This window comes from Coturnix japonica, chromosome 8 (assembly GCF_054131305.1).
Source record: "Coturnix japonica strain WE chromosome 8, WE-NBRP24, whole genome shotgun sequence".
NCBI classification, from domain to species: domain Eukaryota; kingdom Metazoa; phylum Chordata; class Aves; order Galliformes; family Phasianidae; genus Coturnix; species Coturnix japonica.
In genome coordinates, this window is record NC_140670.1 from 26228316 (window position 1) to 26251114 (window position 22799).

The 22799-nt window shown below is 41.5% G+C and overlaps 1 protein-coding gene and 1 long non-coding RNA gene across 19 annotated transcripts; one reads left to right on the forward strand and one right to left on the reverse strand.

Moving 5' to 3' along the window:
• Positions 1-348: 348 nt before the first annotated feature.
• Positions 349-3796, reverse strand: LOC146759996 (uncharacterized). The gene is made up of 3 exons (XR_014948775.1): positions 3520-3796; positions 2623-2745; positions 349-467 (listed from the first exon to the last, which is right to left on the reverse strand). It is a non-coding gene; the product is annotated as an uncharacterized LOC146759996 (long non-coding RNA).
• Positions 1769-15631, forward strand: PLEKHS1 (pleckstrin homology domain containing S1). 18 transcript variants are annotated; one of them, XM_015867320.3, is made up of 16 exons: positions 1769-1869; positions 2663-2821; positions 3059-3188; positions 4072-4163; positions 4269-4375; positions 4756-4890; positions 5842-5914; positions 6394-6501; positions 6753-6848; positions 10073-10180; positions 11123-11238; positions 12723-12908; positions 13015-13116; positions 13327-13462; positions 14108-14198; positions 14607-15631. In XM_015867320.3, exons 3-15 carry the CDS (start codon positions 3158-3160, stop codon positions 14174-14176), a joined length of 1359 nt encoding a protein of 452 aa, XP_015722806.1. In that variant the 5' UTR covers positions 1769-1869; positions 2663-2821; positions 3059-3157; the 3' UTR covers positions 14177-14198; positions 14607-15631. The 18 variants fall into 18 exon arrangements, with proteins under 18 accessions (XP_015722806.1, XP_015722807.1, XP_085410924.1 ...); XM_015867321.3 differs by having other exon boundaries at positions 15184-15631; XM_085554798.1 differs by having other exon boundaries at positions 12726-12908; positions 15184-15631.
• The last annotated feature ends 7168 nt before the right edge of the window (positions 15632-22799 follow it).

Genomic DNA, 22799 nt, shown 5'->3' on the forward strand with positions numbered 1-22799 from the left:
AACTAATTCTGCTAAGAAAGTTACACTGGCATCGAAATCACCCTTTCATTCAGGCATGTTGTGGTTCTGAAGCCACAAAACCTTGGGAACAAAAAGGGAGCAAATAAGAGTTCCAAAACAGAGCACTTGAGGTTTATGAAATAATACCAAGAAATATAACAGTATAACAGTTAAGGAGCAGGCTTCTTCTCCATGCGGTTCTTTATTCATAAAGGTTGTTTGAGAACAATCTTGAATTATTAAAAAAAACTATTACCAATCTATCTTTACTTAGAAGTACTGCAAAAATGTAGACATGGCCAACTTCTGTCAAGTGTAGCAAAAGGCCTTCAGCATCATTCAGAATTGCTTGCAATTAAGATGGATCATTAAATACCTTTGTCCCATTGCCAGGGTTCATGTGCATCTCACCACGCTGTAGCTGCCTCACAAATAGTCCCTGGTTCAGCTTTGGCTGGTGAGGTTCCCTGTGAGCAGTGACAAGGAATAAGAAGTGGTTAGCATTGGTTAGTTTACTCTAGCAGTAGGAAAAGCTTCTTTCCCCAATTTGATGTGATGTCTTAAAAAAGGGTGGACAGAGCAGGTCTTTACCAGATCTTGTTGTACATTTACTCTTATGGACACTAAATATGGACAGCTTGGGAATTTCCAACTAACAAGTGAAGCAGTAGCTGTATCCATAAGAAGAAAGGCAAAACAGTAATGTTATCTGAAGCTCTCTAATGCAGCATGCAAATCGGTACTATCAGCTTTTAAGAGATCTCTCCTGGTAGACCAAAGGTTTCCTGGAAAAAAAGAAATGCTAACATAGAACAAAGGAGCACAGCAATTCTATATCTGATTTACAGAAAAGGGAAGAAATAAAGGCTGAATCTTAAGCAACTCCCAGGCTTGTCCAGTACGTGAAGTATACAAAGACCAGGCATAAAATACATGAAGACACTGCCAGAGAGGAAAGCAACTTGGAAAGATATCTTTGAGAGAAAAACATTATTCCCTTGTGTAGGGGCCCACGTCTCTGCTAGATGGAGCATTACTTTAGATCATGTCCAAGAAGCATTAATATTATTTAGCCTGCAGGAACACCTTCAGAATAAGGAAGCCTGACCCTGTGACTTGAGCAATGCCAGATGACTGAATTGTGACTTATAAGCTTCAGGGCATTTCAGTTTATTTCCCATTCAAATTTAAAAATCTTTTTCGTCTAAAAGCATTTCTGTTATAGCAGGAATAGCTGAACAGCTAAAAATCATTCTCATTAATGACATGCTGGATGTCTCTGGAGAGAATGCACAAAGTCTCCTATAACCAGGACAGACATTGACCCTGCAATAAAAGTATGGTTAGGGCATAGGTAGGATAAGAAAGCTTGTTCCACTTTGTGTTTTCTTATTTAGTAATCAAAACTTGGTAACATTTTATGGCACTGTGTGATCATTTTATTGTTCTTAATGTTACTCTCTCTCCCAATCACGAGTGGATATGATCTCCCAGGCACAGCTCTGTGGGAAAGAAAGGGCCTATTTAGAAACCAGTTTAAAAGAATAAAAAGTATCTCCAGGCTTTTTTTTTCCTCTTGGGAGACATTCACGACTACCACAAAAGGGCATTTTTAAATTGTTTGTAAGTGAATATTAATCTGGGTTTCCCCTTTCAGAACAGTCTTTAATTTGCTTCTCCGGGCAGAAACTGGAATTTCCTTGTGGGTCATATTTCAGGGTGTTTGTGTTTATACACCAGCTATAAGTCAGCAGTCACAGTGCAGGGTGAGGACACATCGTCTTTAGCCGCAGAAAACAATACAGGAAATCTGGAAATGTTTAACGGTGCGTTCCTCTAAGACCTTCTTCGCTATAAAGACATTTGCCTGTAAGTATTAATGCACTTTGTTTTCCTTATCTTGGCATTATATTATCGAAGGTTTATAATAGCGCACTTCTTACTCACTTGCAGTGCTTTATTTGCATTTTTGACTGAAGTGCCTTGCTGCATTTCCAAGAGTTTGAAATCAATCAAATCTCTGAATGTCGAGTATACAAAAATCTGGTGGGGTATAATCACAGAATTGGTATTGTTTGTTCTGAATTAAACATAACGTGCTTAATAGGTTTCCTCCATTGAGAGTGAAAAGAATGATTAAACACACTTAAAACTTCTTTTCCGAAATGCAGTGAGGCAGCAGTGATGAAAAGTTTGCTGTAATCTCATGAGTTCTCATCTTTCCACTTGGAAATCCTGATCTTACTGAGAACTACATGAGACTATGTGATGAATAATACTTTGCCTTTCACTACAACATTAGATGTGTTCCCTGCTACTGGAAAAAAGCATTCACTTTTTGTGCAGTTGTTTTTAGTTTTGGAAATAATTTTTTGTCCTATTTTCCCCTTCTTTTTAAGCAATAGATGGAAAACCTAGGCATTACATTTTGTAACAGTCTGTCCCAGTGACTGTAGAACCAAAGAGTTGTACAAGATTCTCCAAAAGAGGCAAAACTGTACTGATTCCCCTAAAAAAAGCATAAGCAGAAATGCTTTAGAGTTCTCTAGTAATGGTTGTTCACATTTACAGCAGAAAGTCCACAGTCTAAGTTGTGTCAAAGTAACTAAAGCCACTTTTTACCTTCTGAAAGATGCACACCACTGTGTTCTTGCACTTTCAGGGCACATAGAGCTTATCTTGCTGCCAAGGCAGTGCCAGAAACGGGTGCAATGCAATGTTCCTAGGGTACAGCTGGGGTGGCTCCTGCAAGGGAAGTGGCAAAATGCAATTCTGTTGGTGGGTCTCTTCACACCCTGAGCAAATCATCCCTCTGAATCATGTAAGTTAACAGATTTTGTAATGCATCAATTTATCTTTACGATTTAAGATTAAAATGTAATTTTATAGCACATAATAGATAACTTTATAATATACTATTTTATTATAGATAGTAATATATTTAAATGAATAATAACTATAGCTGTATCAGTAGTTTCTTAGGGAATTTGTTTAATTTCCTGTAGTTTAACCATCACTGTGAAAACAAACATTTCTGAGATATTTGTTATTTTCTCAGGCAACCGTGTGTGCTGTGAAATGTTGCTCAGCAAGAAAGAGTGAAAGGAATTAGCTTCAAGGTTTTTTCTTTCCCATCTCAGTAAAAAGAATAAACAGGATGGCTTTGAGAAATAGAAAAAACTCTGAAGGTACAATATTTCATTTACTATGGCCTGTTAGTGGTAAGACTGAATGAGGTTGCAAAACATTCTTGTCATATTTGATACTATTCTCTTTTGCCTCCAGCTGCCAGGGATTTTGTTTTAAATAGTAAAAATGGTGTATTGTGATAATTCTACCCCTCTGCTCCCTCCCTTAAAGAATCTGTCCTAAATGCAGCATTTCCCATTATAACAGAATCCTTCTTGTACCTGACACACAGATTGGACTGACTTTTCTAAAAACATGAAAATCCTTAAGAATTAACTGGGAACTGGACGATATGTCAGTAGCTCTAAGACACTAACCATGAAGTCTTACCTCCACTGAAGTCAGTAGTAAATGGGATCTCAGAAGCGTTTCTCTCCACAAAGCTGGCTGTTGATGTATTGCCATCTTTCCCAGAACTTGTACTAGACTGTTGGAGGTTGACTGCCCTTTCTTCAGTCACTGGATTCTTTAAAAGTATTAACTTGTCATATCAGGGTTATGGCTTAAAAAAAATAGAACAAGATTGCCTTGCTTAAGAGGAAGTTAATTAAGACCAGACCCAAGAAGTTAAATAAGAACTTTAAATAAGACAATGCTTCATTATGTCTTTTGAGCCACCTCCTCCAACACAGTATATTACATCTATCATTTGCTGACAGCTTTGGCCTGTTGTCAGCAGTAACAGTGACATCAAAGAAGCAGGGCCAGGTGCTGTATTTTATAGCATTGATTTGTGTTTCTCTTCCCTAATTGAACGTGCTTTATGGTCATTTAAGCTCAGGAACCAAGTGCTCAGCAACAGTTTTCAGTTCGAGGAGGTTCTTTTAAGAGATTAATTGGCAACAAATAGAGTGACGGTGCCATTCATTTCTCTTTGATTAGTAGAAGCTCAAAACCCATTTTGCCCTGAAGGTGGAGTTTTCAAGCATGGATTCTTCATCAAGTCACCACCTCTTCATCTTATCAACTCCAAGGTACATGAACACAGATCAGTCATATTCCAGTAGTCTCGCACCAAACATCAGATACTTCTACTATCCTGAGTTTTAACAAGAGACAACTGACTTTTTCTTTGGCAGAATTCCTGGAAAAGGCGTTATTTCATCCTGTCCAAATCCAACAAGGGTGATTACATCCTGAAGTACCTAAAAGGAATGTGCATGAAAGGCTCCATAGCTGTTGATCAGTATGTAACTGAAATACATCATTTTTTAATTTAAATCTTTTATCACCCATCTTAATTGACCACTAATTGTACAGGCTCTTGTTCCTGATTGAGGTTCTTGACTAAATCCTACTGAAGACAATGAAGGATTCCCTTGGGATCTTGTAGGCCTAAGATACAACTTACAGTGTATGATGTATGAAGTAGTAAAAATCCTAAATATTTTGATGAAATTTTATACATTCATTTGAGCAATTGCGGTGATGCACCTGCAAAGCAGACAGGTTGGTTCCATGATCCCAAAGGCTGTATTCCTAACGCAGAAGATGTTTCTCACACTGCAAAGAAGGGTATGTTTGCATGCATGTATGGTTGAGTATTTCATGTGGTTGTCTTCACAGGATCATAAGTCTAGAAATCGGCATCAGAAATTCTGAAATAATGGCAACTGTGAGGAAGATGTTCAGATGCTGTCCAGAAGAAGTGATATCAATCACTACTGAAAACAGACGTTACTACCTCATTGGGAAGAGCGGGTAGGCTGAGAGAGATGTGTGAATGCAATGTGATATTACAGCTCATGTAGCTGCAATACTGCCCCAAGGCATGATCCCACTCCTCTGACTGGCAGCTCCCATCTCTTCCTGTGTCTGAGCAACCTGGGCCAAAGTGGCTTAGCTGGATGATCCAAAGGAAAGTTGCTCTCTTCTATGCCACTTTTCCCTTGCCTGGGTTAATTTCCTGCTGTTACAGACAGCTGAACCAGCTGGGAGAGAAGGCTGATCTCAAAAGTAGTAGCTCAGGGCCTACCTGCAAGCTGCTCTGCTCACTGCAATCCAGCCTGCAGCAGGGCAGGAATCACTACAGTCCAGGTGGTCCGCTCAGTGAAGCAGGACATTTGGCACAGCACTTCTCCACCGGAGCCTCCCAGTTCTCTTTGCTTTCCCAGCTACAGGCACGGTGAGGTTTTTCTGCCCTAAAGGAGAAGAGCACCTGATGTGTGAAATGCTGATAAGCACAGAAGCAAAACACATACCTCTGTGCCACTTGAGCATTCCATTCCACGCCTTCACCCAGGGCACTGCTCTCACAGCCAGGCTCCATAGGAAGTAATGTAGAATTAATCCAATGAAACCCACTCGAAGCACAGAACAGGGCTTCAGGGGTGCTTTCATGAATGTTTCACCCTGCTTGCATTTCTGAGCCCCATCTTTAGAGCAAGACCAGCTGAACAGCACTATACACAAAACGAAGCAGAAAGCACCATTGCACCTCCCCTACAAAAGCCTTGCCATATCTTTTGTGCCTGGGCTGCACATTTTTGAGGCCAAGTTTTTCCATCCATCTCCCAAACGGAAGGTGCTGATTTTCCTTGATGGTTTCAACAGCCATTATTTTAGGCTTATAAGAGGAAGTAGGTGAGCAAACAGGTTTTCCCTGTGTTGTACCTAGGATTAGGTGTTAATATCTATTATTCTAACCCACAGGATGGAAATAGAGGATTGGGTCACGGCCATATCTTCCATCAGGGAGGCCAAAAGAGGTGGATGCTGCCCTCAGGTGACATGTTACTAAGCTTGATTTTAAAGAAAGAATTTTGCAATCTTGTTAGAAACCTATGCAAAAGCAAGGAATTTTCTTGTCCTGTTTTTGGCCTTATCAGTTGTCCCTTGCCTTGATTAATCAGAAATTAATTTTCCACACAAATCCTGTACTCCAGGCTTAAGCATTAAGCAGGCATTGCATAGTCTGTTTGCATGGGGATTGTTCTTACATTGAATACATCTCTTTGAAGAGTAAGACACATGGAAATTAGGAAATGACTGACATTGTGCTACAATGAATTGTACCTTTGATGTGTTACTGTGAGAAGGTGTGTGTGATTCTTTCTGCTTGCTTTTTGGCTATATGTACATGCTGTTTTACAAAGTGATACATATCTAGCCTGTCAGTGCTGTGAACCAGTTGGAGACCCTGCCAGCTCTGGATCCAGCCCTTCAGCTGTCTGTCTTACCTTGCTGTTACCTTTTTTTTCCTAGAACCAAGTTCTTGCAAATTCAGAAGTCAAAAGCCGGTCCTTCTCTATGCCGTTGTTCTCCAGTTCTATAGATACAACTGATTCCCTGGGAAGGCAAAGCTACCTGAAGGTAAATGGCTTACCCATCTTTAAATAATGAGTTTTGCTGCCAAGGGTGGATCTGTGCCTTTCAGATATTCCCTCTCAACATTTAAATAGAAAGTCTTAGTCCTTTGGTGTCAGAATGAATAGCTGCCAAAGAGGTGTTGGTTTCTGTAGTCACAAAGTTGTGCTCAAATAGCTTTGATAGAGGAAGCTGAATGCAGGTAAAGCATCTCCAGCGTATCTTTAGGAGACAACATTTTTTTCTTCTGTATACAGGTTGATGGTCCCTCAGAAGATAAGAACAGGCCAAATTCAGATCCTGGCCCTCATCAGGCTCAGAGTGACTCACCACAGGGAGTTTTTCAAAGACTGGTGAGCACAACAAATAAAATTGCTCTTGACTTGCTTAGTGACTACTGGCTCTCATGTCACCTGACTGTCTGTAGCTATTGTTTATTCACCTACTTTCCCAGCACACTGACCTGGCTTTCATTATAAGGGCTTCTTAAAGGTAGCCAGTCAGTTGTCTCAATTTAGCACTGAAAATAATCTTCCGAGAACTTGCTTTAAATACCCTTTGTTTACTTTGTTCCTTGAGGGCAGATCCTCAGAGTTTCCATGCAGTGATTGCAACTTGAGGCAGCTCTCCCAGGTTTCATAGAAGACTACTATGAAGCTGCACTGCTTGTCTCTCCTGTCATATTTCTCAGCTGTGCTACACTCTTTGAAATAGCTTCCTTCTACAGCCTCTACAAGCAGTGGTTGAATCAGAGTAATCAAGCTACAGAACAAAATCAGACTGAAGTACTCCTTAAAGCTGACATCGTATCATTATAAATATGACTTCCAGTAATTTAGTTTCCATATCTGACAAGAAGTATTAAAAAAAAAAGAAGAAAAGAATGATGTGTGCTACCATGGATTATTAACAAAGCGTTCTGACCTATGTTCCCTGAACAAAAAGATCTGCAGCAGTTTCAGATGCCTGTCAGTCACCCTCTGTCCTGGGTTACTGCCCTTACTGCAGCTGACAGAACTGACAGCACAACTACACCAGTGTGCAGTTTGGCGATTGAGTATAAACCTATCTTTATTGGCAGTATATGCACTGGACTATGATCTGGAGGAGCTGAGATATAGGGAAAGAATCTATTCTGCTATCACAGCTAACAGTAGAACAAATCACATGCTACAATCAAAATCTATTTGTACAGGCTGGCAGCAAGTATGATATAATACAGTTTGATTTAGTGGATTGAAGTGAAAATAACTGAAATTACATTGCAGTGCCATGGGTTGTTGTAATAGTTCAGCTGAAGCACTGTAATTTGTGAAAGCGCGATCACTCAGTTATGAATCTGAGCTCTGAAATGCATTGTGTTAGCTCTTAGTTTGACTTGAGCTACTGCTACTCTTGGATTTGTACCAAGGCTCTCTTTCTGCTTCTCTCCTATACATGTCATTTCTGTCTTATTCATTTACTTTTTATACTCACAGTGACTCTGAGAGCACATATTATATGTAGCTGGCCAGAGTAGGACAGGCTGACAAGAAACATTCAAAGATAAGGAATTTGGATTTTCCTGTTCTCTTTAGCCTGAAGCAAAGGGAGTATCAGGAAGCTTATATTGTTTCAGCATGTGTCATAATAAATAACCTTGCCGTACAGCTAACAAGGAGTAAAAATGTTTCTGCGTTTGATAAAAATATTACACTTGACTCACAAGTTTAACATCCGCTAACATCTCTGGATCTATTCTCTGCTCAGTGATGTCCAGACAGCTGACTTCCACATTAAGCCTTTGTATTTACTTCCTGTTAGAAGTATGACTCTTCATTTCTATTGTCTGATTAGTTTTGCTTTTAATTGGCAGTTCCATCATCCAGGCCCTGATCTTGAAAAGTGGTCAGAAGCCACTGTTCATGCAAATGGGCTTCTTGGGACCCAGCTACCCAGGAATGCTTTTGAGAATTTGGTTCCCTTTCAACCCATGTTTTTGAGATACCAAACCAGACCTGACTCAGCAACTGAGTAGTAGCTATTTGCACATGCGGCCTTTAATATCTGAAATGCATCAAAATAAGGAATCCTAATTTGCATCACACTGTATGACAGGTATCTAGACATACTGGCCAAGGTACCAGTAAATGATGGACATGATTTTTTGAAAGAGAAATTCAGGGCAGCAAGGAGAACCAAGGAGCCCAAAACTAACAATTACCCAGATGATTTCCAGGTATCATTCACATTTTTTGCCATAGCCAGTTTCCTCCATAACTCACTGGTTGTAAAACATTCAGAGGAACACAGATGTCATCAAACTACTTCAAGAAAATGCAGTGATGCTGCTGTTTAACCTTCTCCATTGTTCCCCATAGTCTGTGATGATGATGTGGAGAAAGACATTTGCTAAAAGTGGCCACTGTCAGCAATCAAAAGCTCAGTTTGGAAAGCTGATGAGTGATGTCTACTCTGAGATTTCATAGGAATTGGAGGATCTCAAGTCTTAATATCACCTCCTCTTTTCCCTCTTCCCCAAGCATTAACAAGTTTGATTGGCCCAAAACCCCCACAAGACATCACTTGAAAACTTGTTCATGACTTCAGGTCATGACCACGGAGCCAGTCTGTGTTCCCAAAGGAGTTTTGTTTTGCACTTCTTGAAGGACCTGTCATTGGTTTGTTCTGACTGCTGCAGCGTGGGCTTCTTTTTGTGTCATTTACACCAACAGAGAACAAAAATACATTCATCATCTTACATTTCTATTCAACATCAGTTTTTTCTCTTTACATCTAAGAGAGTAATTAGTTTAATTTACTTTACCTTGAAAACAGTAATATATTCTGTGGCATATTTAGCAATTATTAAAATGATCACCATGGAAACCAAGGATCTAAGTAGAAGATTAGAAATGGTTGCATTGCAAACATGGCATGGAGAATTGCATTGGGAGGCAGCAAAATTCTAATTACTATACTTTTCACTACAAAGAAACATTAAAATGACTGATTTGTATTTAGAAAGGTTTGTGGAAGGATTAATTTCTCCTTGACTTACCAAATAGCCGCAGACTTAATAACTCAGTTATTAATGAACCTGTGAGAATATCATTCAGGACATAAAGGATTCAGTATCAGATCTTCAGCCTCCTGGACTATGTTCTAAAAATGAGAGTTTATAAACTTTCCATTAGTCAGTGAAGTCCCAAATGCATTCTATACTCAATAATATTTAAAAGCTGCTTGAAAGTGACAAATATCTCCCAATCCACTTCTAGATTTCCCATAGATTTTTTTCCTAGTGTAAGAGCTTTAAGATGAATAGGAGTTTTGCCCGTAAGCACATAAAAGCATGCAAAATCATACATATATTATTCAGCCCACTTGATTTTTAAATAAAATAACAGGTTTTGAACATGAAATCAATTGCAACTGCCTAGTTACCACAAATCCATCTAGGAGATAAACCAGTAATACCAGTGCCTAATTTTGTGCATGTGTTTCCTGTGGACATTCATTATGAAATGGCAAAAAAAAAAAGTGTTAAACAACCCATAGAGGTGAACCTGTTCAAATAAAAACGTTCTTTTCACAGGATAAACATCTGGGAAAGACTGAGGAAAATCTGTCATCAGATTCAAACGAAGATCTTGAAAAGGATGAAGAACCTTATTACCAAACTCCCAGCAGCCTTTTAGCACAGGTAGTATATTAGCTGTGAGTTCTGTTTTGTTAATAGCTCTAGGGAGACGGACAAGCATTAAGACCCAAAGAGGAACTCATATGAGGAACCACTAATATCTTGCCAAAGAAGTACGTAGGTAAAGCAATAGGTAATAAAGCTCTAAAGTGTACAAGAAGAAAAGGCTAAAGTTTAAGGGTCTTTCTGCTAAGTGGCATTTTGACAAAACATGCTGCTGATTTTGTTGAAATTCTTCAAACTGTTGTAAAATGATGTTTGTCAGTTGTATCGACGTCTGTTGTAGTAAAAAATGAAAACAGCACTAACTACACATTATTTTTAGTGCTATTTTAAATCAGTAGCACCAGTAAGTGGTGTAAAACCAAGCAGTAATTTTTAAATGCTGGGAAACATTTCAACGTGTGAATTTCAGTGTGAAAGAAGGGAGCGGAAAGAATCATACTGGTAATCTTAAATACTGGCACTGAATTTAAGAGGCTCATTTCCCAGGGTTTCCCATACAGTCAGTAGTCAAGAGAAGCTCATTAAGCCAAGCAGGCTTCTGCAGAAGTCACTGCCTCTCTCCAAAGTGTGTACAGATACCTGAGGGGCATTAACAACTTAATGTTTAAATGAAATAAATTAAAAAATACATATATAATCTTTTTGAAAGACTTTCCTAAATTAAAGTTACCAAATTTTAAGTGGTCATACCTGAGAATATAGCTGGTTATTTTCCAACCTAAAAGATAGTATCTATTACCCCAGACAGCATGAATTTCTAAGTTTTAACTACATTTCTAGCTTGCAGTTTCTGGGAAGTGAGTTATTTGAGGGAAACCAGCTGTACTAACTAATGGTCTTAAACAGCACAAGCACTGTACAAAACAGTGCTGAGATTCTTTTTTTCCATAGACAGAGCAAGAATATTTATTTCTTAATACTGTTTTGTGTTTCTAACAGTGCAATAGTGAAATATTGGAGACTGACCCTACAGCCGAGCCTGATATACCTGTACAAGAGGAGCCACAGCAAAGGCAGACAGTAAAGGAGAATGCTTATGTGTCAATGAAGTCACTGTAAGTAACATAGAATCATAGAATCACCAACATTGTAAAAGACCTCCAGGATCATCAAGTCCAACTGTCCTTCTGCCACCAATATTTCCCTACTAAACCACATCCCTCAGTGCAATACCTAAACCTTTCATGAACACCTCCAGGGAAGGTGACTCAAGCACCACCCTAGGCAGCCCATTCCAGTACCTGGCTGTTATTTTGGAAAATCAAATGTTTCAACCCTTCATTAAGCATCTCCATTAAAGCTTTGCAAACTACAAGGGGTAGAGATAGAGCTGTTGTTCACAGTATTTATACAACAGTACCTGAAGGCTGCATCTCATTTGAATGGGTTTTTCTTTCTGTCTTGGTTCAGAACGTTTGAGGCTTGTGGAAATACCAGAGCAAACTTCAAACTCATCACAGTGAAATTTAAACTCACATTTCAACTCATGCATTTAGACAGGCTCTGACAAGAGGCTCAGCAGGTTTTGTTGACTGATACTTAATCCAGGCCTTAAGGACATAACAGCACACATCTCAGCCAAGTTCCAGCAACAATTCAGACAGGCTCCCTGCAAATAAACTTGTATTTTTTAGTTAAAAAAGGCTGAAGACTGGTAGCATTAGCTCCTAGTTTTCCCAGTAAGATGCTGTCAACAGTGTAACCATGACAGATGCAATGTTAGCTCTAGGAGACCAACTTCTTCCTACCATTTCCCAAAGTATAGGTGTGATGCTGTGTACTTTGAGGGTGTAGCATTTGGTATGTCAGAAACAAAGACATTGCTTCACAGTTGTGGTGTCACCAGGAAACTTTACAACCAGTAAAATACAGAATGGCAGGCTGAAAAAAAATGAGTGCCTACATTATAACTGCGTGACAGTGATGAGCCAAAGGGCTTGTCTATAGCACTTGCTATGTCCTGCCACCTACAGACAGACAGGTCTTATTTCACATAGTGGGAGGCAGTCAGAAATGCAGATTATTACAATAAATTTGTTCATCTGCATTTTTAGGAGTCTTTGTGGAAGAGTTCACTATACATACATCACAATTCTATGCCATTGGAGTCCATGTGCTACTAACCCAAACCTTGTTCAAGGTGAATAAGGGAGCTAACTACAGGCATTACAAGCCTCATCAAATAACCTCAGTATTCAAGCCTATCTGAGTCATTGTATCCCTCAGAGGACAGCGTTACATCCCCACATAAGGTGGTAAAGCCAAGGGCAACAATCTGTACTCACTTATTTGTAAAAGTATGTTGTTAGCTTAATAAATGTTTTTGGGCTTAATAAATAGTCTTTAAATACTGAAAAGGTTTATTTTAGGATTTATGGCCCGTTTTTAGAAGGACAGTTTATTTTACTTAGCTGTAATTTTGCCCACTGGATATTCTACAAGAACTTGTTATTCTTTTCTTCACTGACAGCTATTTGATCCAGCAGGAGTGTCTGGAGTGGCTAAACCAGTTCATTTTTTATCACCATTCCTTTTTCAGTAGGCTAACGTGCAGACATGACAGGGTCCATTCTCCTCCCAAAAGCCTGGAAAACAACACAAGTCCAAGCAACTTGGAAGCAGACACAGACATAGAAATCCCAGAAAGCACCACACAGCAGTCTTTCCTCAAAAGAAGGCAAAACTCATCACCACTTTCAGTAGTTCAGTTGTCTATACTGCTCAGGTAAGTGCCTCCCCCGTTTCTTGTTGCTAAGAAGACAGATATGTCTTTAGGTTCCACTTGAGGTACAAGTAAGAGGGTGCCTGATCTCTAATGTTTTCTCTCACAGTCAAGTTACAGATAAGACACAACTGCAAGAGTTGGATATTTTGGTCCCCCTGGCAGATATTAACAGTTACCTAAAACTTACAGAAGCAGCAGGACAAATATGGTAAGTCCTGGATCTTGTGCAATGGTGACTGTCAAGGGTGAATGAGTGACACTTGCTACCAAGATCAAGAAGTTGTAAAGTCACACAGCCTAAGTGCCATTTCCAGAGGGCAATGCCATAAGTGCAATCCTGTTTTCCGTTCTGCTAACTGTAACCAGTAATTGTATATCCCTTATAATTCATTTGTTGTCTGTTCTCCTTATATGTTAGCGTCTCACAGTGGACTGGCCCTTGCCGACTGGGATGCTTATTTAACCATGGAGACCATATAGTGGCTGTGAATGGTCTACAGCCACAGAACATGGAGGAGGCTTCCTTGTTCATCAGCAGGTCCACACAAAAGGAGGTATGCTTAGCTAACCTCAAAGTGACAGTTAAATGAATTGCACCAAATCAGAATGCAAGAAAGCAAGATGCTTCTTGCCTTTCAAATGACTTTATTCAAACCGGTTCATTCTGTTTTGACTGTGGTATGAATGACCTCTGTACTAAACAGCCCCTCAGCATCTCTCAGCATAGCGCTTCTTAGTCCTGTGTCACTCGGGGAATGGCAAGATCTGCATGTAATGTGTTTGAGATCTTGATCTGAAAGTCTGTGCAACCCAAAATTTAAATTAAAGTTGGTTGGTATTTTTTGCCTATATCTTACAAATTGAAAACTAGGAAATTTCCAAGTGATACCTTAACGCTGCAGTACTCTGCTACATGTAGATACCTGTGTCTCCCTGAGATAGGCTCCTATTTCAATACTGAAGTTCTTTGAACCGTACAGGAATATCTTTATATTTAATTTTGCTGAGAAACTTGAGGTCTTTAGATATTGTTGCCACCTAAAGAAAAGCCAGTTTCAGCAAGAAAGAAAAACTACAATTCGTCTCTCTAACCAGGATATTTTTTACTTAGCTTGCCACAACACAAGTCAGATGGCAGCACAAATATTTATCATTAGTAACAATCTGTAAAGCAGTGTCTCCTACCTTTTCTTTTTAAGGTGAAACTTACTGTTTGTAGGATTCCACATTCAGATACCTTCCATGTTAAAGGCTGCTCATGTTCCTGAAAAAAAAAAAGATGTCAATGAAGTAAGTGCCAAAATTTAAGGGAAAGCATCAGGGAGAGGAATGGAATACGTATCATATAGAGGTATTCTGTACCTTCTCTGTACCCAGAGATGACAGACAGATTTTGTTGTTAAGGATGATGAATAGAAAAAAATTCTTTTTATGTCTTAATAACTTGTTTTGGTGCAATGAATGGTTGTGTTTTTCCTATATGTATCTATCTCTGTTATTTAGCTTCAGATGAAAATAGCACCAGTAACTTGAAAGAAACAAAAACATTCGTATAACCAATTCAGTCTCTATCCCTATTCAAATAATAGTTCTCACACTCAATGTTTCCACAGCCCATCTCTGCTTTTGAGATGGGTGTGATACGTCTATTCCTTATGATGGATCATATTCTACTATTTGTTTCGGTTTTGTTCAAAGGCTTGTTAATGCTGAATTCTGCACAATGACAGAAGGAAATCCTGGTTCTGGAATAACAGAGACTGAGAATGGAAGAAAAGTGATTCCTTAGGAGCTCTCCTCCAAAGTTACTGTCATTCCTTTGCTCTAGGCTGGGTGTTCGTTTTTTTTTTGAGCCTAACAAATCCATTTGCACCTAAGGAGTCTCTGCTGGGTGGGGTGGCCAGGGCATCACCATGCAGGGCTGCTTCCAGCTCTGTAACCATCTGCCGTAACAGGCAGACCTCTAGGCCAGAATCCTGAAATCACAAATCAGATTCGTCACAAGTATCCGCTGATGACTCTCACTTAACCTTTCCTGCCTGAGGTTTGCAGAAACTCTTCTTCTGAATTGCAGAAAAGAAAACTTGAATCCCTCCTGTCTTGTTCCATGACTTGTGTCTCTGTATGATTAGGATTTTTCTTGCTGTTTTCAGTGGGAAAGGGGGAATGCTTTATTTTCTACTGCGCATTTTCTTTCAACGTTTTTTTGGGGGGAAACATTTCTCAAAACTGTTCAAATGAAGCTGACCAGCAAAACAAATACCTCCTTTTCCAGCCATGAGCAAAGAAAGAGGTGAGGCAGCCTTAAAGCAACTTCCTGAGTTTCCAATCATTTCCAAGCAGAAAGGAACAAAGAGGAGCTCCAAACCATTTGTGGTGGTGAGAAGAAAGAAGCCACCACCCTAGAACTTGCATATGAAGCAGACTTTGAGTGACACACATAGCACCTCTCAGCCACGGGAGAACATTACTGTTGGACAAGAAAGGTCTAGGAGCAGAGATCCCAAGCACAGAAGGATTCTAGAGTACTTCAGAAAATGAGATGATTATTTCTGTACTTCTATAAGCAGTTACTGAAGTGTTACATAAATTGATTATTATGTCAATTTGCACAACGTTAAATGCAAATGATGAATGTTTACACAATGTCTGATTCACAACACTTGCTAGACATATAACGTGGATGTTACATCAGTACAGTAAATTCTGGTAGGATGTCTGAAGTTGTCTGTGCATGTGCAATTAAGAAATGCTTTACCACTTTACAACACATACTGCATTCCCTAACTACCTCACTTTTCTTCCAATACAGTCCCTCCTCACCCACCAAAGACAATCTATAACCTCCCAGTAGCTTCTAGATAAGTCACCAAACAAATCATAATAAAAACAAAACAAAACAAAACAATCCTACCCTTCAAAAACAAGAACAAATTTCTGTAACATTTTTCCCCAGTGTGGAAATGTTACCTTTCTTCGAATGGCCAAATTCTGCTAAATCGCGTCTAGAAGCAATAGCAAAGGGAAATACCTTCATGCATTGCATCACCCAGCACTCTTGTTTAATTCCTGAAGAGACTCTTTAAGCTCATGCCAGCTGGTGTGGAGCTGCTAATCCTTTACAACCACCTGTAGCATATTATAGGTTCTCTGTTAGCAGACACTTAGAAGCAGGTATTGTTGTGACTCCTTGTTGCAGTATGATCTGTGCTGTTAAACATGGCCTCAGCTTCTGGCCTGTGGAGGGTTCCTGACACAGGTGCTTAAATAGTCATGAGATGAAATTCAGTAAACCCACAGCATAGCTCATCTTTGTAAAGCACAGCCAGAAGGCTGCAAATCCTGAAGACATCTTGTACCAACTGGCAACGTAAAGTTACAGGCATGGAAGAAGAGCTGCAATACCTGCAAGCTTGAATTGCTCTGTGCCTGATTCCGTGATCTGTGTTTAATAATTAATGTGCTCCTCACCAGCTGTATTTTATTCCTGTGTCTTTAGGCTGGTTCCCTGCCTGTTAGTTCATGGCGCATTCCCATGCTGTGCTCGTTTATTACCTTTTGCTAATTTCCTCCTTAATTCCCAAATATGAATCATGCTCTTTCTACATCTCTAGTACCTTCTCCAGTAGAAAAGTGGCAACCATCCAGGAGAAAAGCAAGTCTTGGATAGAAATTAACAGGAAGAGAAGTGCCAAAACTGATGTGGTGAAGTGAAAACAACAAAACACAATGCCCATTATCTAGAAAGCACAAAACAGACCACAGACCATTCAGCCCCTGCACCTCCTCTGGAGGACAGTGTGACTGAGAACCAGGGCTGGGGTCATATATTAATCAGTGAGCACAAGCACAGTAGCAGAATGAGTCCAGCCAGGAAGGGGTTCTGTGCTACCCTGCCTGTGTCCATCCCAACCTGAGATACAGACAAGCTCTACTCAGTGCAGAGCCCAGCCACAGTGTGTAGGAATGGTGTGATTTTCAGTCCCCTTGACCTGGGGTACCCAGCTAGGCATGTTTGGTGGGGCTGTGCTTTCAGCACGTAGAAGCATAAAAAGAGAAATTGCAATAGAGGTCAGCAGTGTTACCCTGTACACCCCAGAAGAGTGGATTAGTGGTGACCTGAGGACACCAGGCACCAGTCAGTGTTTTATCCCCAATTTTCTGGGTGACCTGTGCCTGCAGAATCATAGAACAGCTTAGAACCTTACAGAACATCCAGCTCCATCCTACCTGCAGTGGGCAAGGTTGTCACCCACCATATGAAACTGCCCAGGGCTCCAGCCAATCTGACATTGAGCACCTCCAGAGAGTGGGCCTCCATCTCCAGGAACAGAGCACGTAGCCTCTTACAATGACAGTGGTCTCCAGTATCACATCCAATGCTGTCAACAGCTCTCGCTTCCAGGATATCTCCTGCAGACATCTCCATGAGACCAGCATGATGCAGAATGGAGGAGAGGAAGGATGTCAGATCCCCGCACCATGGGGAGGCTCTGGGGAGCCCAATTGATTCTAATGGAGAAGACAACCCTAGTGCCCAACAGGAACATGTGAGAGCACAGTCATGGGTGAACAAGAGCTAATGCTCCCACAGGGAGCTCAATCCTGTTGTCTGCTGCTCACAGAGAGCTGCAGTAAACGAACAGAAGTCCTCTGGGTTGGACAACTTTAGCCAGTACTTCATGCCCCATTAAGGGGTACGATCATATTTACAAGGGTATTTCCTTCCTGTTCTTCTGGACATTAGAAGGAGAGCACAAACTGAATCCTCAGCACAAAGCCTTAACCACAGGGCCATCTACCTTGAGGTCTGGGAATCTGATGACAAAATCTGAGTTGTGCTGAGGGCTTCTTTGGTTTGCTTCCCAGGGACCATCAGCCTTCCCCATTACGTGCCTTTCCACAGGCATCCCCTTCCCTCCTGCAGGCTGACCAGCAGGCTGCAAGGAACTTGGAGCATCTCAGGCCATTCCTAGAAATTCCACTGGAATTTCAAATGTTCCCTTTGGTGCCTTATCATTTTCTAATTTATTGCATCATTGAAAGAAAATGAGAGGGCAACCAAGGTTGATGTGAATCTTTCATTCAGGAAAAGCACCTAAAGAGAAATTGCATCTCTGTCTGACAGCAGTGAGCTCAACAGAAGTTTTCTTGACTGTGTCTCACCCTTCCCACTCTGAAATAATAGCAGGACCAGCCCTTCTTCAGGTACAAAGCCACTGTTGTACAGCAGGACTACACTTAACAGTGGCAAGAGCCTGGTCAAATTGGGTTTTCCATCCTGGGGTATCTGAGTTCAAGTCTATGCCTGAGAGCTGGTTTCTTTGATAGCCTGGCAAGGAAGAATAAATAAGTTTGGATGCCAGTGAGAGCACTAAGACATGGCTAGCAGTGGTGCTAACCTCATAGTTTAAAAGGGCATGCCTGTTAGAGTCATTGTAAACATTGCTTCAGAGCCATGGGTTGCCAGAGCAGGCGTTTCTTTCCCAAAGAGCTCATCATCTCTTCCACCAAAGGAAAACATCTCAATTGGTGCAGAGCTTACATCATCTATGGGGCTCCCCAGACTCTCCCTAGTTTGATTCCTTTCCAGACAAAATAGGGTGGAGAATATCCACCCTTGTGTGTGCTCCAGCAAACCAAGTCCACCTGAAAATCCAAAGCAGCCACACAAGCACAAAAGATGCTTCTGTCTCTTCCCGCTTAAAAAATAATAAATAAAAAAATGGACCTTTCTCCACATAGCAGAAGTTCCTCTGAAAAGTGAGATCCCCAAACACTTGTTCCAGAAGAGAAAAACAAATCAATCTAAGCCTCCATCTCTTGTAATCCCTTGTACCTGAGGAAGGAAAAAGAATAAAACTTAGAAGAGTTAGAACATATGCCTTGTGTGCTGGATTATGAGTAGCATGCCATGAAACAAACCCATCTGGAAAAGCCCCTCACACATTTGCATTTCTCAGACATGCCTCTTTCCACCTAGAAACAGAAAAGTCTGGCGAACTGCAAGGATCATTTGCCCGGGATTCTGGGTTCCTGAAGTTCCCAACTCCACGCAGCGCCCTGCAATGCACCCATCCCAGCATTGCCTGTGCTGCTGCTGTGGTCTCTGCAGATTTATGGCCTTCCAAGCGCTGTTCCAGTATCACCAGCAGCAGCCATAAAGGCGGTACAACTTTTCCACCAAAGAGGAACCCCTGTTTTCAAGTTATTTCTCCTTAGTAGCCTCAGCTGATTAGTGGCACATTCCACACCAGAAGTCGTTTTGTCAAAATAACCACATTTACATGCTAAATGCCCTTGAACTTCCTCCTGCCCTCTGATTTTCAGTTTTATTCCATGTCCAAAGCCCGTGTCATTCTTCACAGATGTCAGCTTGCTTCCAAGCAAATGTTCTTGTGCTCCTTTTTCTAGGAACAAAGGTGAATGCTGGTAGAGTAACATTTCTGAGAAATCCCCAGTGATGGAAGGGTAGATGGGGAGACAGCACAGATAGAGGAAGGAAAACTGAGTCATGAAGAGTTGCTATAAACAGCGAGATGATAGGAAAAAATAGAATCAAAGACGGTAAAAGCGGAGTTCTCTGCTGTAAATACATTTTGGTTATATTTGGTGATTTGAAAATAATCAGCTTACGGTTATTCCTAAGCTTCAGATGGCAGTACCTGTTCTTCAAACCTGATTAAAGCACTGGAATAACTCGGAGTAAAACTGCATCCAGTCTCTCTGGCAGCATGATGAAACACTGCTAAATTCAACAGCTCTGTGCTCCTGGCACCCAGTGCGTTTCCACCCATTTGTACTTGTCTTGCTCCAGTCCTGCTGATCAGAAGAGCAAGAGGCTACAAAGAGGGCAAGGAGATTTTGGCATTGCAGCAAGACAGGAGGGATTATGGAACACAACGTACCACTGCAGAACAGAGTCATTAAGCAGCTATCTTGTCCAGGGACTACTGAGCAACAAGTTGTTTAGTGCTGCTACAAACTCTTCAGTGCTACTTACACAGCCCCAGTGTGCACAGCAGGGCTGTTTCTGCCCAGCCTCCAGCAGGGTGTAGACTCCTGCCAGCCCTGGGCCACCTCAGTGCATCTTTGCTTTGCACCACTGGCCAGCAATCAGTGCCTTTCCGTGGCATGCTCCTGCACCTCTGGTTGGTTGTGGTCTCTGGTCTTCTTCTGGCATGGATCCGCTTGGTTCCCAGGTCCGTGACACTATACTATAACCTCTATGAAGGGTAAAGGAAATAGCAGATTGAGGGGGTACCTGAAGGGATGACCTGAGCCTTCATCTCAGTGGGTGCCCATCCTTCCTGGCTGGCTCCTGTATGCCTTCTCCTCCTGATGCTCCTTCCTAAAGAACAGCCTGGGCTGCAACCAAATCAGAGCAGACAGCAGTGCTTTCTGTCCCCAGTGGACATCAGCATGAAGCTGCTCATTGGAATAAACATCCTGGGAGCAAAGTAGAAAGCACAAAAGCAGGAAACGAGCTATAACATCAGCTGGTTTCCACTGAAAAGACATTCATCATTTGGTTCCATTGCTGTGAAATCCCTAAAATTTCCCTAGCCGATTTAGCATCACCTTTCACTGGCTGGTTCAGTGTGCAGCTTTCTCAGATATTCATTTGAGCAAGCCCCACAGCTATTTATTTACTGCAGATGCACCCAAAGCCCTTCACTGCTTTTCCTGGACTCTCTCCTCAGCCACTGAGCCTCTGGATTGGCCTCTAGCAGCACATTATCATCTCCAGTTAACACCAATTGACACCAGTACCTCTCATGGGATTAAAATGGAGAGAGAGAGCATCTGGTGTGTAAAACCATGGGCTCTCACAGGTCCCCCACCCTAAGAGTGCTGCCCCTTGTGGTCTGCTGGGAGGAATTACCTGTCCCAGGAGGGATCATGAAGGAGTTGCTGGAAAACTATGGAGGAAAGCAATGGGCTCCCGGTAGGGGGGAGCAGGGGCTCATCACCAGCCCTTCTTACCAAACTCAGCCTCAGCATCACCTTTGTTTACATGCGCGTCCTCATGTCACCTTTTCCTCCATGTACAATATTTGTATCTTTTTTCCCTAAAACAGTGCGTTTTCCTCTTCAATCCATAACAGTCAATACAGCACACAGAAAGACAGGTGAGTAAAGTTACTTTCAAGCAGGAATTAGGAAAACTTAAATTGTTTTAAAGATCCTTATTTGAGCACTCGCTGGGAGCTGGCACAAACAAGACACTATCTGCTCTGAGATACCACAGCACATGTAAATGTGACCGAGTGGAAAAGCCTCTTCCCTGCCAAAGTATTTGTTGGAGATTCGATAATGAGGTGCCACCGTATGACAGCGGGTGAGGGTTCAGATGCAAAAGCAGGAACAAGAGGCATGCGGAGGATGCAGGGCTCTGCCTGCTGGGGCTCAGCACGAGGCTCTCCAGGCTTCCACCAGCTCCACAGAGCAGTTCCACCCTAACAGCACCTAAGGGCACTGCATGAAGGAAAGGACAGGCTTACTGTGGCTGCTTTCATTTATCATGACCAGTCTGAACCTCGCTGCCTGACTCAGCACGTTCAGCAAGTTGCTTTCCTCCTCTTCCCTCTCCCCTCCCATTGCCCTGTTCAAACAGCATTGCTTTTAGCTCATTTATCTGCCTATTGGGGAGATAGGTAATCAGAGCACAGAGTCCTGATGGGAAATACAAAGCGATTCTTTAGAGTGGTTGGCTTTGAAAACCATTCTGGGCACGTGTTACTGCTGCCCTTCTTGCTTGCTTTGCCTTCTGCCCTGAGTCTGTCAGCAAGGGATGAACTGGAAGTGCACCCAGGGTGCTCACAAACCCATTTTGCTTCAGTGAAACCTGTAATATACATTGACGTGTTTAATTACATTAACTCTAAAAGGAGGTTTATCGTATCTGTGCCCCTCAGAGGACTTAACCAGCTGTGATCAGAGCTTTCCCTAAGGAATGATCAGAGAAAGGAAAGAGAAAATATCCTGCTATAAATCTGCCCACAAAATTCTTAATTAAATGGTTTTCCACATCTGCTTATAGGCCCCTTGTGGCAACCTGGGAAATCTAATCCCATTATTAACCTTCTTCCTTTACCATTCAGAGAAGAACAGAAATAAAACCAACAACCAAAACCTTTCTTCCCAAGTTGAGATTCTGATTTTTTCCCCATATGAAGGAGGCTCAATATACAATAGCAAGGACAACTCCTAATAAGAAGATGGATGACATATCTACCTGCAAAAATAAGTGAAGGTAGGTAGAAGTGCAAATACAATCCAGAAAGAGGGGATAAGAGCAAGCAGGGGGCTGATGCATGAATACCTACAACAAAGCAGGCAACTGAAACCAGACCCCAGCACCCAACAGGCAAAAAACAAGTTCAGTACAAATGCCATTCTTCTTCTGCCTTTGCTTTGTGAGTCTATTGGCATCCACTCCAAATCAGGACAATATTATCTGTATCAGCTCAGTGATGCCAATGTCAGCATCTTCCCATACACGTCACTTTTGTGGCTAGACGCAGAAATTAAAGTTTGCTTTTGAAAGATAGCAAAACCCAACCTTTGCTCTGTGTAACAGCATAGAAAACTGAGACCAGAAAGCAGAGCCCCCTGGGGGAAACAGCTGTCTCACACCTACCAGCTGCAGTGAAAGCCACTTCACTTCGGTTCTGTTACTATTTGCATAAAGGCAAACTAATTGCGTTGCAAGCCTGTAAAGCATCAGCATGTTCACAGCCCACGCACTTACTCATTCTCTGCAGGGATCCTCATTCTAGAAACTGCAGCTATAAAAGCAAGAGGACGTCAGAGATGTGACTAGTTTTAACATCAGCACGCCCCTCATACTTTGTGCAAAATTAGGTAGGAAAAAGACACGGGAGCTGA